The sequence below is a fragment of the Alligator sinensis genome, unplaced genomic scaffold (assembly GCF_000455745.1).
Source record: "Alligator sinensis unplaced genomic scaffold, ASM45574v1 scaffold1147_1, whole genome shotgun sequence".
Lineage (NCBI taxonomy): Eukaryota > Metazoa > Chordata > Crocodylia > Alligatoridae > Alligator > Alligator sinensis.
Window position 1 is genome coordinate 593308 of NW_005842832.1, and position 18290 is coordinate 611597.

At 40.6% G+C, this 18290-nt stretch overlaps 1 protein-coding gene across 1 annotated transcript in view; it reads right to left on the reverse strand.

Annotated features, from left to right (window-relative positions):
- The window catches only part of LOC102378250 (threonylcarbamoyladenosine tRNA methylthiotransferase-like), a 179002-nt gene that overhangs the window by 144078 nt on the left and 16634 nt on the right, over positions 1-18290 (reverse strand). The window contains exon 3 of the mRNA XM_006035410.3: positions 3334-3396. Within this exon, the coding sequence (XP_006035472.1) occupies positions 3334-3396 (63 nt within the window). The remainder of the gene's footprint in view (positions 1-3333; positions 3397-18290) is intronic.

Below are 18290 nucleotides of genomic sequence, written 5' to 3' on the forward strand. Positions count from 1 at the left end.
GGCCCAGCCAGATAGCAGGATGGAGCCATGGGTGGCTCATCTGGGGAGGGGTGCTAGTGGGGGGCATGGCTTCCCACCACTGCATGTAGTCCTGGGGAGGGGTCAAGCACATAGGCAATGCGCCGAGGCACATGGGGGGGCACATACTCCCCCAAATTTGTGCGCCCACAGTGGAGCATGGGACTGCAGCCTGGTCAAACTGGCACTGGGCCACTTCCACAGCCCAGAAGGTGGGAGCCAGCACAGGAGGGTGGAGTGGGTTAGGGAGCCTTGTTGCTGCCACCACCACCAGTGCCAGTCGTACCACCACAGAGTAATGACCCTTGTGCCAGTCGTACCACCACAGAGTAATGCCATGCTGCCAGCAGATCGAGGAGTAATAGACCAGGGGTGGGGGGGATGCTGTCTTTGCCACCTCTCGCCACCAGCCACTTAAATATTTTTAAAAAGCAGGTAAATGTATTAGAGACATATTCCAAAAGATAAGATACCCTTAAATAGGTTTCCTCAATATTAGCAAGCCTAAATAATGTATGGATGAGAGTCCAGAAAAGATATCCATAATACCATTCCCAGCACATAGACTTACTCTTTCGCATGGCTGGCTAATAACCAGCTTGGCAACATGGACTTTTTCTAGATAAATCTCCTCTTGTCCCTTGGCTGTATCACATGGCCAAAGGATGAAGCCATAACACTGCAATCTCCCATTATGGTGTCCAGTGAGAGCCAATGTGAGCTAATTTCCTATCCTGATCTCTTAACTGCTCTGAACAACTCTTCTGGCTCTATTCTGTCCTCTTTTGTTCCCCCATTTGGTATAATGGAGAGAAAGTCTCAAACCTAAACCTTTTTATCAAACTAGTCACACATCCTGAAGTTCAAACAAATCACAAGATGGTTCTTCACTGACTTCACCTTTGCAAAATCATAATCAGGTTTCTTTAGTCAAGCTCTCTCCTATACCATAAAAAACAATCCCAGAAAACTGTTGGCCAGTACATATCAGCCAAAACCAAACTGAAGTAAAACTAAAATAAACATGTATTTTAAATATCTGTGCAGTTTTGAGTAACATTAGTGCCTGTTATATTTGTGATTAAAAATGTTTATTGGTTATCAGTACTAGAAAGAAGGATTAAACTAGAAACTAACTCGATCTAGTCATAATATCTGCAGCTGGTCTTCCAGGCCCACTGTAACTCGGTAGTGGATTGCCCTGGGAAAATACTGCAATGGAAGAAATAAAAAGAAATGGGGGAGAGAGATTTTCCCTATAAACATGCATTTTTCCTTTTGTTCCCTTTGCTCCCTTAGGCGCTTGTGCACACAGGTAGCATGCATGAAAATGGCAAAAGGGTAAACCTTTTGAGAGCTTCAAAATTCACTCATCAAGCAATTCTGATACTTCTAATAATTAATAAAGGTCCTAAAACTGAGATCAAAAAGAAATATATCTAAGCATTTATATTCAATTCCATGTTGTCTGATGACTAATTTGTAAAGGAGTGCATAAGTCTTTGCAACTGAAGCCAAAATCATTTGAGGATACTTTGATATAATGCCACAAAGGATATGAGCAGGAAGGCAGCAGAACTTGCAAATGGCTAAGCTCCATTAAAGGTGCTAATAAAAGAATAATGGAATTTCCTTGTACTATGAATAAAAAGTGTTTGGCACTGGAGAATTTAGACAAAAAGAAGAGTATCAAAGCTTTTGGTTCCTCTGTTGCTTTTCTTTATTAGATCTTAATTGATCTACTATTACATTTACCTTAAATTGTTCTAACCTTAAAAAGCAATATTCCCCTCAGAAATCCTGTCACTCTAATTTCCTTTCCTATTAACATTTATCAATTTCCCCCCGTCCTGAACATCTGTACTGTCAGACTAGACATATGATGCTAGTCTTTCTATAAAGAAGAGATTTCAACTTAATTTAATCTGAAATGATATATTCCACAATTTTAGCAATTACATATCTACTATTTGAAAATGCTTTTCTAAATTGTAAGTACTCGAGACAATTGGTTACTATGGAAATATTGCAGCAACAAACTACCTGAAGTTCTTCGGTCCATTTAAACATATATGAAACAGTTCTTAATTTCTGACACATAGTTATCTGCTGCATAGCACAGTGGTTCCCAAACTGTGGGTTGTGACCCCAAATGGGTTCACAACATCAGTAGATGAGGTCATGGGATGGAGGGCTGTGGGTTGGGAGTGAGGGGCTATGTTGAGGAAATAGGGCCATGCTGAAGAAATGGGGCCGTAAATGGGGTCATACTGAGGAAAAGTTTGGGAAGCACTGCCATAGCCGGTCATATCTTACCAATAGGGATGCCTGGACAGATATGCATCTCATCTAATAAATTTTTTATATACAAAAATTGCACATTTTCCAAGTATGCAAAAACCTTCCACTATACAAAACAGCAATACAAGGAACACAGATTTCATATTTCTGAGGAACAGTTAAAAGTTCCGATGTACTTGCTTAAAAAAGCAAACTCTTGGATATATATTCAGATTTGGGAGAAGCTCCCTGTCAACATCTTCAGAACCACCCAATATTCTCCTTTAAAGTCCTTTTTTGCTTCTTTGCTCTGAGGTCTATAGAAGCCTGACAACAATCAGGCTGTTGAATTTCTAAAATCACTGCTTATCATGATCACCAATTATGGTCTTGTGCTGCTGCTTGTTCCTATGCCTGCATCCGCCCACTGTCTCTTGACTTAGATTCTTAGGTTTTGGGAAACAGGCCATTGTTTCCCTTTAATGTTTATAATACAGTACCCAAAATTTTAGCATCCTGGGTTTATGACTAGGATTCCTAGGTACTAGGATGATACAAATAATGAACAACATTGTGCGTTTTCTTCCTTAGAATACAGTGAATACTGTGTTAAAGCAACCTTCTCCACCAATGCCTCCAGAATCAATAAAATTCATGGCTACAACTTAGTTCAAGATTTAATTGGCATAACAAGCTAACCAACATACTCAAGAGTTAGATGCTATAAATGAAGAAAAAAAAATAGGTTCATCCTAAGGTTATTTTAAAAGGTTTGGTATCAATCTGTAAATTACTCTTTAAAGAGATCACTCTGAGATTTAGATTGCACAAATACTAAATCCAGGAATACAGCCGTGCGAGACCGAGGTGAAGAAATTGAGTGATACATTTAATATAATATCACAAAGAAAACAAAGATTCTTTAGAACCTTTCAAGATATTCATAACTCCCTTTCTACTAACCAGAAGATAAGGTTACCTCATATGACTGAGATAGCTCTTAACAAAAAAGGCAGGTAGTGTATTTTTTCTTACCTTGTGATCATAAGGACTGTATGAATGAAACAGCTGGGATAGATCCTTTGTTCTTTGCTTTTTCTGTAAAATAACAATAATAAATCTATCAGAAAAATCAAAGGCAAAATGAAAGGAATTGCACATTTAAAAAGATAAAAACATGAATAGGTGTGTAATCTCCGTGTCATTAATGGACCTTCCAGCACAATGCACACTTTATGCACAGTAAGGCTATTAGAACAAAAAGGACATCATCTTAATAAAAAAAAGTATTTGCATATCTATGTAAGTGGAATGTGTAAGTATCTGGGATGTATTTTAATTTCTTCATGAGAAGTCATTTGCAATGTTCTACAACATAAATAACTGTACTCTTAGGCCTCAATTCCCCCAATAATCCAGTCTATAATTCTAGCGTCTACTTACACTCCATTTTACAGTTAATGGAAATCAATTTAAAGAACACTAATTTATTATTTTTATTAATGTTTTGGTATTAATGCTGCCACATCTTGATTGCAGAGAATTAATAGATGCCATGATATTTAATACCAAGACAGAACAGAATCTTTCTAATAGAGGTAACAGAATTCTGAGAGAGAAAGAAACCAGCCTCTATGCGCTGAATCTAACTTCGACTGAAATCAATTAATGACTTCAACTAATTTAAATGGAAGTTAAGTACATTTTCGCAGTTTCCTCCAGCTTGACAAAATGGAGCTGATTAATTACCTTAATATTTTTATACAGTGGTGTGTCACATAGAAGCTGCAAATCCTATTATGAAAAATTCCATGCTGATTCGAGGTGTGATGTTGCTCCTTTAGAAAGGGTGGAGCACTGCATGCTGAAAGCATCGTAAGCAGAGGACAGCTACATGCTACAACAGGGGTGGACAATTATTTCGGCTGGAGGGACACTTAATGAGTTTTGGTGAGCTGTCAAGGGCCACACACACAAAATCTTTCAGATTTACAAGTTATAAATACAAAACAAATCATATACTAAAAATCAAACATCTACTATAAAATATTTAATTTTTTTATTTCAAAAATAATTTTTGTCCCATTTTAAATGTTTTGAGTAGTGCATATAGAGGTGATTGCATAGTAGCTCATAATAAAATCTTACTCTTGCACATTGTGTATTTGGGAGCTGCCCATGCTAGGTCCTGGGAACTAGGCCGGGGGGGGGGGGGGGGAGGAGGGGCGGGGGGGGGGGGGGGGGGGGGGGGGGGGGCAAAGGACACCTGCAGCAGTGCTCGCAAGGGCAAAGCAGGTCTAGTCCGCCCTCCTCCCCCATCTGGCCTGGAGCTGTCTCTGCAGTGCTCACATGGGGCCAAGTCCCACCTGTTCCTTTCCAGGGCACCCCACACTGTACTTCCACCTGCCCCAGTCCTGGCCAGCATGCACAGCTTCCTGGGGGGGAGGGGGCGGGCTGCTCCTAGTGTGGATGTAGCCACCTAGGTACTGCTCAGCACCCCCATCTCCAGCAGCTCTTCCTCCTCCTGCCCCTGTTGTGCTGCTTGAGGCAGCAGGTAGTGTGGGGAAGGAAGTGGCCATGGGGACATGTGCTGGGCATCACATACCTAGCCATGTAGGGTTGGGGGGTGAGCTACAACTGGGAGGCTCCTGTCCCAGTACATGTGGCTCCAGCTCAAGGCCACCTCCAACCCACTCTGCCTGCCCACAAGTGGCTGCTCAAAAATTCCTAATTATTTCCCATAATAGCATAACTATTATTTTTAGTTAAATTTCAAATCCAGTGACTTAGAACTGAATTCTGTAATTTGAGTTGCTGGTACAAGTTTCTGAAGGTACTGCAGCTAGGATACTTAGGCCCCCTCTACATGTGAAGCTAAAGGCATGATGGGATCTAATGACCAATTCACACAATTGCACCTCCTGCCATGCCACGTCTCCCCTGCTTCTGTATCTCACATGCACCAGCAAGCCCCCACGCATCCCAGCTGAGGGGCTCCCAATGGGGGGGAGGGGGAGGAGAGGGGAGACACCTTGGGCTGGAGGATCACTGCAGAAGCAATCCCCTCTGCCCTGGGGGTACAGGAAACCCCCAGGGTTGGAGGATCCCTGCAGGATCCTGCTACACATGTGTAAATTAAAGCTTAATAGCAACCAGCTAAAAAGTTAGTACACATTTCTGAGGTCTAACTTTACAGCTCTTTGGAGCTTTTTATTGTGTGACAGCTACTTTGCATGTGTAGCTGGTCTGCGGTTAATTGCTCAATTAACCCATTAATTTTGCAATCCTGTAATATGTAAGGGGGGTGGGGGCTTAGAATCACTAAAGACATCCAATGAATACCACTTTTTTTCTGTGAGGTCAGTAAAAAAGTATTTTTTTTACTCAGTAGAACTAAAGGGTGAGTAGAATAAAAGGCTGTTGTTTCATTTGCTCTCTCTCTTCAAACAAGTATGGTGAATTTTGAGATAAAGTGGGGAGTATTTGTACAGCTGATTTTAATTAGCATAAGTAACACTGAATAAGATTCTAGCTGTTCCTCTGAGACTGCGTATGGGCTAACGGGCATCTCCAACATCTAGATTTTCAAAGCAAATTGTTGTTTTTGTTGTTTCTTTCTTTCTGTACAAACCTATGCAGTGTAACATCACCAAGGAAAATGTTTCCTTCAGTGCAGAAAATCTTTAGCAGCATTAGTAGCAATTTTATTTCTAAGTTATTAATTTTTTTCCCCATTCAGTTAATCAAATCTACAACTCTGGAATGCTTTCCTTATTGGTGTATACACACACACACACACACACACACACACACACAACTGGTAAACTGTTCTATAAATATCCCCAAATAACTGGTAATAATAACATTTTAAAGATAGACCTACATTGCTATTAACTGAGCCACTTAATATTATCATCTTGAAGTACTAGTATGCAAAAAGTAAAAGAAGAACGTCTTAGTTTGGAAATCAGAAATCTCTCAGATTTCAGGAACATACAGAAAAAGTACATTTCTTGTTTATCCTCATTAGTGATAGTTCCTGCCTTCTCACCCCTATGTTTTTCTTCCTCATGAATTGCATTTTATTACATTATTGTAATTGCTTTAAGAAAACCAATAAAATTATATGACAGAAAAGCTAGCTGCAGCTCTCTCACACCTGGCAAACTGCCACTGATCCCCTGGTTAGACAAAGTTTGGCTGCCCTCTCTCACACACAGTATACATGCCATCTTTCCTTCACAGCATATATGCTGTCTTGCATTCCTCCATTAGAGGAAATTAAAGTTTCTTTCCCCACTCACAAAAGGTGGAAGTTAAGGTCACTCTAGGGAAATAGAATTGTTTCTTCTGAGGAAGTATTGGGAGCTGCATAATTAAGGTCATAAAGTCACACATGTGTACGTCTGTGTGTGGGGGAAGGGTGTCTTAAAAAGAAAAGTATACTTTTTTCTTAGAGAAACAGAGAAAGAATGAATTGTGTGTGCTGATTGGTACTCATGTTGTTGGCTACCCTTGTAAAGGTGCTAATGCACTACAGTGATGAGCTGCTATAAGAACCAAGACAGACATTAACAAAACAGAATGTACTCATTGCCTCAATCTTATTTCATCAGTGCTCAATGGGACCTTATATACATTCAAATATACATGCGTGTGTGCACATGCATGTGCACACAAATTAAATACTGCTGCTTTAATATATTTCCTACACAGTCACTCCAGTGACAATCACTTGTTATGCAGCTATTTCAAAATACATAGCTGATGTCAGGTAGTGCTAAAGCAGAGTGTATTGCTCAGTAAAATCTCAGTTGCTTTTAAGCCACCCCCCAAAAAACAAATAAATGAATTAAATAAATTAAAGCACAACACGTAGTAGGGGTGCACTGATAAAGATTTTTTTGGCTGATACCGATGGCTGATTATTAATCAGCCAATACCGATCCAATAGCCAATATGCAGCCCGGCAGCTAGGACAGTAGTGTTGGACTGGTAAGTCGGGGTGGGGGAAGAAGGGATGTGGGGGAGAGAAAGGGTTTGGGGGGAGCAGATCGAGGCCCCCCAAGGTGAGGGTGGGAATAGGGTTGGGGCAGGGGGGCTGCCCAGCCAGGGCAGGGTGGGGAGTGGGACATGAGTGGCTCACCTGGGGGGCATGTGAGGTTGGGGGGGCAGTTCCCTGCAACTGTGTGCACCCCTGGGGAAGGCATGTGGGGCATGTAACCCTTGGATTTGTGCATGGGGCAAGGCTTTATGATCTGGGCTTGGAGCCAGGGGCTGTGCTGGCTTCTTCTTGGTGGGGGGGCTAGACCAGGGCTGCACTCAGGGTATGGGGGCAGGGTGGGCAGCAGCAGCACTTGGGTGGGCGGGCTATAGTGAATTCTGGGGTGGCTATAGCCCATTCCATAGCCACCCCTCCCAGCATTGCTGCCACCCACCCAGCCCCCGCCTGCCCCGAGTGCAGCCCTGACCCTGCCCCCCCCCCACGGGGGAAAGGCACCACTCCCACCCCCACCCCAGATGACCCACTCACAGGTCTGTCCTGAACCCCACCCCACCCCACCCTGGCTGGGCAGTGCCCACCTCTACCCCTGCCCCTGGCCCCAGCTCCACTGCCTCCCTCACCATGGGGGTCTCGATCTGCACCCTCAATGCCCCTTTCCTCCCCCATGTCACTTCTCCTCCACAGACTTAGCAGCAGGACGCAGTTCTCAACGCTGCCAGGCTGCATTCCTGGTCATGTGCATGCTGTGGCTGTGCACATGCAAATGGCATTTATCCGTGACATTATTGGATACGCTGCCAAAAAAAGACAACTGCCGATAATGTCAATTTTCCTTTTATTGGTGCCGATCTGATATGGACCAATATAATTGGTGTACCTCTAACAGGTAGCACTTGAGATATTTCTTCAAACTATTAAAATACTGTTGAATATTATGTAAGATCCATTTAAGATGTCAGTGGTGAACCAAAAGAAACTACTGGTATATTTTAGTTTAATCTCACTAATGTACATTCATTCAAGTTACACCAACGGTGTAAATAAGTTGGTGTAAATAAGTCAGCACAGGAGCTAGTAATAATACATCTCATGTGACCTAATGGTATGAAGATAATTTAATATCATTGCCAAGAGTTTATGGTTCTCTTCAATGTATGAGTGTAAGATAGAATTCTAGCTTCTGTAACTGACTCATTTCTAAACCTTTTAACATGAAAAATGTTCCGTTATAAATCTTGTGTCAGTGGAAGATATTAAATTATCTAAGCCACAATCTAATGCATTAAACACTGCATTGTTAAACACCCCATAGACATAGAAATGCATAGTTTGAGAAACCATTTTTCATCCTCTCATATATGCTTCCAACAAGGTAAAAGTAGGTTCTATACGAGGTAACATCCTTGGAGCACCAGGAGCTGGCACACAGGAATCTACCACCTTTAGTATGGAAGCAACAACCCACATTTACAGGGCTCCTAGGTTCAGCCCTGTGTAAAATGGTTCACATTTTGGAGGCTGCAGAAGACCAACAAGATTCTCCCCTCATCTCGCATCAGGCAAGATCAATGTTGGAAAGACTCAGTTATACTCGTGGGTGGGACATTTTGCTAGATCAACAAATTTAATCTTTGGTGTGTTATTGCTCTACTCAGAGGCAAATTTCATGAAAGTGACAAGCTAAATTTAATTTTCCTTTTCCACATACAAAGACTGTCAGATAGCATGGTGATAAACTCTAAGATACACATGTGAGTGTGTGCATATGAATGTGCATGAGGAATTCTTCACTGTTCCCTCTTACAAGCATTATAAATAGCATGCTCTCTGGAAGATGCAAGTGAGGTATTTTTCACTGTTGTTTTTAGCAGAAGGCACATAAACCCCTGCTGTGAAATGGATGAAAATGCTGCTGCAATACTGAGGTATGTGCTGTAAAACTGAGTGTACACGCACATGTGGTAGGAAGAAGGATTCCTATGCACAAAGGCCAAGTAAAGCTATTGTAAACAGATTAACCACTGCAGTATTGTCACTAAAGCCAAGTATGGCGGCCAAAAAGTTTAGTTACTTTTCAGAAGAAGTCATTTCAGCAATGATCATGCAGAATTGCTGTGAAACAAAGCACTCTAACTGGTACAATATTTTTGCAATGATAAGTACAGACAAAATCAGCAGCCAACGCAGGATATCTTCATATTAAAAAGGAAATCAGAACTACAAAACAACAGCAACATGATAGAGCATACTACTCCAGGGCTGTCCAACTGGCAGGGTAGGGCAATGCAGGGCCAGCATGGTGTGGCCTGGGAAGCCGAGGGTAAGTCTGGGGCTGCATGGACACATGGGGAAGAGTGTGCTTGGTGCAGCAATGGAGTGGGAGAGGGGGAGTGGTGCCTGTGTTGCATTCAGCCAGCGGGGCCCATAGTTCAACATGCTGTTACCTGCGAGTGTGCAGCTACTGGCCACTTAGAAGTTGGATAGCTCTGTAGTACTATATCTTTAGTTGCTTTAGTTTTCTCCTCAGTGATTTTTGAGCAATAAAGAAACATTTTGTCATGTTAAAATCAAGGGGGAATAAGACCTGGTATATATAATCCTTTTTACAACAACAAACCCTACACTTTTGAAGAACAAACAAAAAGTAACAAAACGTGCACAAAAGTATAGAGTAACTGAAATCTAGCTAAGACTGGGTGCATCTACACATGCGCATTTACTGTGCAGTAACCGAAATTACTGCGCAGTACAGATGCGTGTCTACACACGCACACAAATACTGTGCAGTAAATATGGAAATTTATGCCAACTTCAGCATAAATTTGATACCTGCATCATGAAGGTATCAAATTTACACCCGATTAGTTATTGTGCAACAATGCACGTGTAGATGCCTTACTGCACAGTAACACTGTGTATGGACTGAGTTGGGACTAACTTTAGTCCCAAGTCAGTCCACACACAGTGTTAATGCACTTTAAAGCCTACACATGTAGACACCAGCCTATTCTCACTTACTATGCAGTAAATTTAGGGCCAGCATAAATGCACATGTAGACACGCCCGCAGACTTGGTTTTTAAAGCTATAAACTGACTGTACAAATACTGTGCCATAGTTACTAGCAAGTAGAGAAAAGCCACTTGTTAAACATATAAACAACATCATGAGAGAAAGAAACGTATACAAATCTTCTAAAATGTTATTTAAAATCTTTTAGGCCCAATTCACTGTACATACCACCACAGTAGCACTATATTATGATGACACAATATTCCATTATTTGTTAAACAATGCAATTAAAACTGACAGATGTGATGCATAAAATAAGGACATAATGGTTGCCACATTTAAAGTAGTGAAGAAGTCTAAGAAAAGGACAAGATCAAGTATATGCCAGAGAATAACTATACCACAATATGCAATAGTGAAAAAGTGAGAGAGCAACATTTATTATCTATCCAAACAACCGATTTGCTCTTCAGATATTAAATGTGAACTTTTGCAATGTATCTGACAATGTGTGATGGTGAAAAATAAATTAACTTAGTTTTGTTTATAATGCATTTAAAATACTCATTATTTAAAAGGGGCAAGGAACACAAACTTTATGTAAACTGGATGAGGAATTTGCTAAATTAAATGTACCAAGATTACCTAATATTTTCAGAAATGTTATGTCAATTAAAACTCTGTCCAATTATTTCCCAAACTCTGCAATACAGACAGCTTACAGATGTGAAAAAACCCCAAATCCCAGTGCTTTACTTTAAGACCAGTGCACCCCCATGCCAAGCACAGTACATACCCAGAAGAGGCAACATCTTAATTTGACCTAGTCTGCCCAACGTCGGTATAGATCACACACTTCAGCAGGGCTTTTTGGCACTTTTATCTAATAGCTGATCGAACCAAAAAGCCCTGCTGAAACACATGATCTACGCAGACTGGGGAACTGGGTCGAACTAACATACTTCCTCTTCCAGTAAAGCACTTTTTTTTTTTCCCATGTCTGTCAGCAGCCACAGTAACTAACTTTTCCTTTAAAACTGAACCTGTGGCTCATGGTATCAGCAGCTCCAACCACACCAACAGGGCAGAAAGCAGGACCTGCCCAGCATCTCCTGTTCCCCGATGGATATAGGGAAAGCTATCCAAGATGGTGAGGTCTAAGTAGTATCTCACTCCTAAGTCCCTCCAATGCCATATTCTCAGCAGGACTTTGGAGCTTGCAGCTATCTTAGAGGCCAGAAGCTGGAGGTAAAATGAACAGCCATTAGCCTCTACTTCCTTCATTACCCTATTAATACCCATTTCTTCTGTGATGCCTACACAAATTAGTTGATTAATCAAGAATATGTTGCTACACCATTCTCTATAGCTGATGTGTATTTATTAACTTCTAATAACAAAACAAGAAAATCCCAACTGTATCATATATTTTTTATTCTACTTCTTTTCTTTATTCTACATATAGTTTAGTATTATCTTAGCTTATAACCTCTTCAAAACACATATTATGTACTTCGTGTTTGTACAGTGTTCCCTTGATTCTGATGGTTGCCTTTGGGCACTGGAGTAGATTCACTGGTCTTACTTTTACAGGTAGGAATGAATGAAATTTTACACTTAAAAGCAGGTTTTCAAGCATTCCACCATGCGTGAAAAATACACACGTCCTTCCAAAACAGTCTTGGAGAACAAAATTAATTTTGTAAATTTACTTGCAAGCAAATTTACAAAATTAATTGACTTTATGAATTGGCATTAATTTTTAAAAAAATCCTTTAAGTTCTTGTCAGCCCTTTCCTTCCACCCAACCAACCTTGACATTGAAATAACACTGAGTATTCAAACTTGACATTTAATTAAAGATCACTGAAATTTTGTGTAGATGAGATCTAAAGACAGATTTAAAGAAACTAAATTAACAGCTGTTGCATTTTTGTTATGATGATAGGGCAGAGTTAAAACTGCTTGGATGACATGACCATGCATTTGTATCCTAACCTGTTTGCATTTCCCTTAAGTATAAACTTAATTTCACAGGTTCACAATGCTGGTTTTGGGAATAAGCACAACATGCCTGAGGTGTTTTTATCCTGAGATCCTTATTGGTGCTCTAAACCTTTACTTCATCTTAATATTCATTAAATATTTTTGTCTGGTAATAAATATGGATCGGACTAAGCCACATTCTACTTTACACCCTGAAACTTTTGATTTGTGTATTAAGCATAAACTTCTCCAGATTCTCAAGGCATTTAATCACTCCAACCAAGCCAGCATCTCATGCCTGAAATCCTGTCTGCTAAAGATGTCAGATTTAGTGCCCCCTTGGTATTTTCCTCCAATTCCTGTCTTCTTACCTTCAGCCATTATACTTCCTTTGTACAGAGCGTTCTCAGTAACCAGGTCCCTTGTCTGTCCCCATTTAAATCATTTAAAAATTCAAGTGCTCTTCAGGATCAACAAGTAAAAAAAGAGGCAGAAAGCTGGAGAATGTAGTCATACAAAGGGTTTTACTGTAATCCTCATCCTTCCCTTTTATCCATTTCTAATTTATCTGTTACTCTCGCATACTGATGAGGCTTGAAATAAAATTGTTCTGCTGCAGGAAATCTGTTCTGTGAATCACCTAGCACACTTGGTGTACTAACAGTAACCATACTCACCTTCTTTCATACATAACTAAGAATCACATTTTCCATCCCCTCACACTAGTTTGTATGGAATGGATTAGATATCTGCAAGCAAAACCCAATCTAGCTTCATAGATCAAGGCAGCATTTAATTGACAACAAGTCAGATCAACACGTAAAAGGAGCCAAAGTCATGGACTTGGACCCCACCGTGCTATCCACTGTATAAAAACAGAACCAAAAATAAAATAGTGCCTGCTGAGAGAGTTTATAGTTTATGCACAAGATAACAGACAATGCATGAAAATGACAGAAAGTACAAAGAATATGACAAGTGTAACCCAAGACAATATTGATCCACTTGCCAGGCAGGAGCCTCAGTACACAGCAGTCTCAACTGTTGTCAAGTTTTCTTGTAGGCAATGAAGGCTTATAAAGGGGGATTATAAAACAATAAGGAAGCTCTGCAGATGTTATTAGGCATCTCCTCCCTATCATGAGGGACTACGTGGGAGAAAAAACGGAGCAAGTAGAGCTTTGTATTTGTAAACAAACTACTGGTATGCCACACTGTCAAGACTGGGATGCTCCCACTTCAGTAAGGAGATTTTTCTGGGCCATGATGTAATACTGCATCACCATCTCCTATTTAACTATGGGCTCTCCAAACTAGTTAGTAACCTTGTACAGTTTGAAATCCAGCCTTACAACTTTGTGTGTAAAGTCTGGAACAGCCTTAGCGCTGCTGTAAATTAAACCATTTGCAGGTACTATCTGATCCCAGACAGGATCTCATTAAGGTGGATTAGTAAAGTAACCCAGAAAGATGGGGGAACTACTCTAGTCAGTATATACTCATAATCCTTTACATGGAGACTCAAATCTTCATCTGTTCAAATAATGTACATATGTCACATCACAAATATAAACCAAATTGCTGAAGCAGCTGCATTATCAAGGTCTGCAGATAATCTGTTTTCTGAAGCATGCATCTAGAAATTTGAACAAGACTAATGCACCACCCCTGTAAATCCTGAGTTTGGTTCATCACTCTCTTAGAAAGGAGTCTGAAAAATTTTCTGGCCCTGTGAGATTACAGAATATTTTGATAAGATTATTGTAACTGCTGTTTATTAAGAGCCTAGGTCTCTTCCCTGCAAGGCTTGAAAGGTCAGAAGTAACAATGCAGGCTTGATATGTTTCTTATTTTCTACAATTAATTCAGACGCCACAACAAGAACTCATCCAGTTTTGAATTACTGTGTCAAAATAGACTTACTGCTCTGCTTTATCTACTGATATGCATATATTTCATTATTTACTTTGAGAACACACTCTTTTAAAGTCTTTGCTCTGATAACAGGACAGACAACTTTTTTAATATTAGAAAAGGGTACAACTCATATGTGCATAATAGGAAGTCAATCCCAATTTTTTGCCTATTGCTTATATGGTAACTAATAACAGTTATCTGTGTACTGATTAAATGTGTAAACTGCTTAACTGCATAGGAACTACTTTTTAACTACCTATTTCATTCAAGTGCATAATTGGTGATTCTGAATAGGAATCCTCAAGGTCAAGGCATCTAAAGCAGCCCTGATCAGATTTAAGTCCTGTCAATTTCAAGGTTTCTCTAGGGCTAGGGACAGAAGTTGCACATAAACCAGTTTAAGTGATCAGAAACTGGTTTAAACCTGTAACGGAACAGAAGCTCAGTGCACATAAATCAGTTTTCAAAATGGCTGAAATAGGTTTAAGATAAACCTGGTTGAATGTCGTATCAGACTCAACTGATTTGGGTCAAACTGATTTAGGGAATTTCTGTCCCAGACCACTTCTTCCTGGTTCAAGTTAATTCACAGTCCCTCAGCATCCCAACATTTTGCAGCCCTGTGCTGGGCTGGGCTGTGTTGTCTGCTCCAGAGAGCGGGGCTGGCCCTGCCCCTCTGCTCCCTAGCTAGAACAGTGAGGGCTAGCTGACAAGGGGGTGGGAACAAGCCCAGATGGGGATGTAGCTCATTCTGCGTGTGTATGTGGGGGGGAGGGGGGTGACGGGACTGCCCCCCAGGCAAACCCAAGCTGGGGTCTGGGGCCAGGGAGGGGAATTAAGCACCTGTTCCCCTGCTCAAGCTTATTGCTGGCTGTGACTGTGGACTGCAAATCCCAGAGGCGCCTGGAAGCAGGAAGAAGAAGTGATGAGCAACCCTGCAGAGTCCTGCTGCTGTGATTCTGGAGTGCAAATCCCAAGGACCTTGGGGACAGCGGGAAGAGGAAGTGTACATACAGTCAGAGAGCCGGAGCCATGGCAGGCATGTGGCTGCATTTTCTGAAACACAAGTAAATGTCTGTTCACTTCTGTTTCAGTTCAATCTGTGCAGTTTAGACAAACCTGCAAAAACTGAATTGATTCAGCCTCAGGCTTTTTGACTGTCAATACTTAGCCTTACAGATATAGAAAAACAAGGTAAGGAGCTTTAGGTGCAAAAGGTGAAAAAAACTTAGTTCAAATTGTTCCTGTAGTTAGATGCCTTGTTAACTTTGTGTTGGGGTAAATGTATAACCTTTTTTCAATCTCAAGGCTATGCACTTTAATGAAGTATAATGTAATTTGATATTCCCAGAATTATACATCCGTACTTTGGCCTGGTTGAATCAGTTGCATACACAGTTGTATGCTGTGTCTTGTTTTCTTTTGGTGCCAGACTTTTTTACTTTTCCACACATTCATTCTAGCTCATTTAAGCACACAATTTGTATATGGACCCAGGTGGTTTAGTGACATTATTAAAGGCAAAATACATGAGACATAATATATATCTTTAAAACGACATTAATATAATTTTGGTGATTGTATACACCCAAACGCCTTCATGATTATGGCAGTTCTTCATAATTAAGGCGTATTGCACTTAAAGCAGGGATTCACTCTTTATGCAGGAAAACATACAATGTACTCTCTCTTAAAATAAAGTGTGTACTACATTTCTGATAATTTAAAAGTAAATCTATTAGTTAAGGTAGCAGCCCTAATAAAAATAAGTCTTTTAATAAATTAACACCTAGATTTTTTGTGCCCAATAGTTTTACTTATGCAACACAATTAACTCCAATATAGTTAAAAAAATGAAATCCTGTGTCTAACATCTAACTTTTTTGACTGTATCCCTCTGCCTCCTCAAACTATGGGTCAGGCATTATCTTCCTTAAGGGCAGCTGTAGTGTTAATGAAATTGCCAACAACGGAAGATGACAGCGTTTTAAAATGAGTTCTTTGTGACAGCTAAACTTTCACTTATAAAAAATAGCGGGAAATCACCACTAATCAATCCTAAAAACCTTATCAAAACCTAGCAGCACTCCAGATCAGCTTTAAGGGTAGTCCAGGAGTGAAAGAAAATAATAGGATGCATGTATAAGCATACTGAAAAACGTCCCAGGTGCAGGAAGAAGGGCAAAGGTGAGCTCTGTGGGCATGCACAGAGTAACAAAAGGTGCAAGAGGCAGGAAAAATTTAGGGTGTATTCACGGGGTAATGTGAGGGGTAAAGAAGGTGAGACATTTGATGGATACGAGGAAAAGGAAAACTGCAGTGTATCCACTATCTCTTCTGAAAACAAAGAGTAAACTGTACATTCAGTTTAATTCAACCAGGAACTCTGGCTGTTTTGTGCTGCTCCAGAGTTGGGGGGGAAGGCAGCAAGAATGCACTACATGAAGGTTTAATGGAGAAAAAAATATTAAAATTCATACCTCATATATCTTGAAATTGTATTTAACAAAGCAACATTCTCTCCGAATGTCCTGTGCACTGTGCAAAACTTTTAATTTAAAACTAAACCAAAGAGACTCCCAGACAAAAAGTGTGTTCAAATAAAACTCAGGTTGAGAATATAATCACTACCTTTACTACATACAGGGATGTTGCAATTATCCAAAGCCAAGTGCTATAAATACAGATAATTCACTGTAAATTACACAATGCAAATATGTTAAAGAGCAATAATGAAGTTAGGCGATCCAAACAACTTTGCCCTCTTATGAACTTTTTAAGCTTCCCTTGCAGTTAGAACTGACTGAAGTCTTACATAAAGGAAGTATCTGTGTGGGCAGGTGCATATGTGTGCATCTATATCAGTATCTATACCATTGGCTCCCAACCTTTTTTTGCTGTGACTCTAAATCTGGGTCGTGACCCCCACCCCCGCTGCTGACTCACTCATGCCTGGTGGTGCCAGCAGAGCCTGGGTTGGACTAGGATCACGGGGGGCAGCGGCTGCGAGACTGCATGGACCATGCACCAGGAGAGTCCTGTAGGCAGGAGAGGCAGAGGAAGAGGTGGACACCCTGAGACCCTGATTTGGGTCATGACCTGCGGTTAGTGCCATTGATCTATACAGATGCATCTTTTAGGTTAAATGGTTTTTCCCAATTTTTTTAATAAGGTAAAGTTTTCCATTAGCACATGCTTTAATTTTACTCCATAGTAATACCACAAGGAGGAAAACAAAAACAATCCAACGTGTCTTTAAAAATTAACTTACTAAAATCTGACTGGGCATTTCTTAAGGCTGAGTCTGAAACTAGTTACAGAGTTTGTCTCATACAGAATGTTCTGTTGAGTAAGTAAGAACTAACTCTATTAGTTTTTGTATATCTGGAGTACTTCAGAATAGTCTGGCACCTTGATAAAGAATGATGCAACTGCCCTTATAACCTTCTGCACCTGAATTAAAAAAAACCTGAAACAATATCAAACTAAATACAGTTGCATGAAACAAAAAAAAATTGCTTGTATAGAGAATATCCACATCCAGAATCAATCTGGCAACATTATTCCCTTTTCCTCTCTTCATGATATGCCCCACAATTGATCGGTTCTACTGTATAACAGTGGACTCAGATAAGACCAGCTTTTCAGAATCCTAGAAAGAGAATACACCATAACAGTGGAAGAGAAAGAGACTCAACAGAGTACATCATGGCACAAATAGAGACAGACAACAGCTGATGCTCAAGTGCCTGCCAGGGTAGAGAGGGTCCAACAACAACAAAAAATTTCTTTGTGCCTAGAGGATAATCTGTTCTTGCTGTTTTTTCTTTGTCATGGCATGAGGCCCCCAGGGGTGGCCATGATGCCCCCTTTTTCTCTCCTGCCATGTCTTGCTGGTAATTATAATAAATAGGGAGGCTGCCCTTGAGTTTATGTTTGGACACAGTCTTGATGGACCCCGCTGAACCCTGTGGGTTCCTAGACCCCTTTTTGGGTCCCGCTCAAAATGGATGCCTTATGTGCTAGATGCATGACTCCAAAACCAGCCCTTTATCATGCCTGTGGCAGGGCAC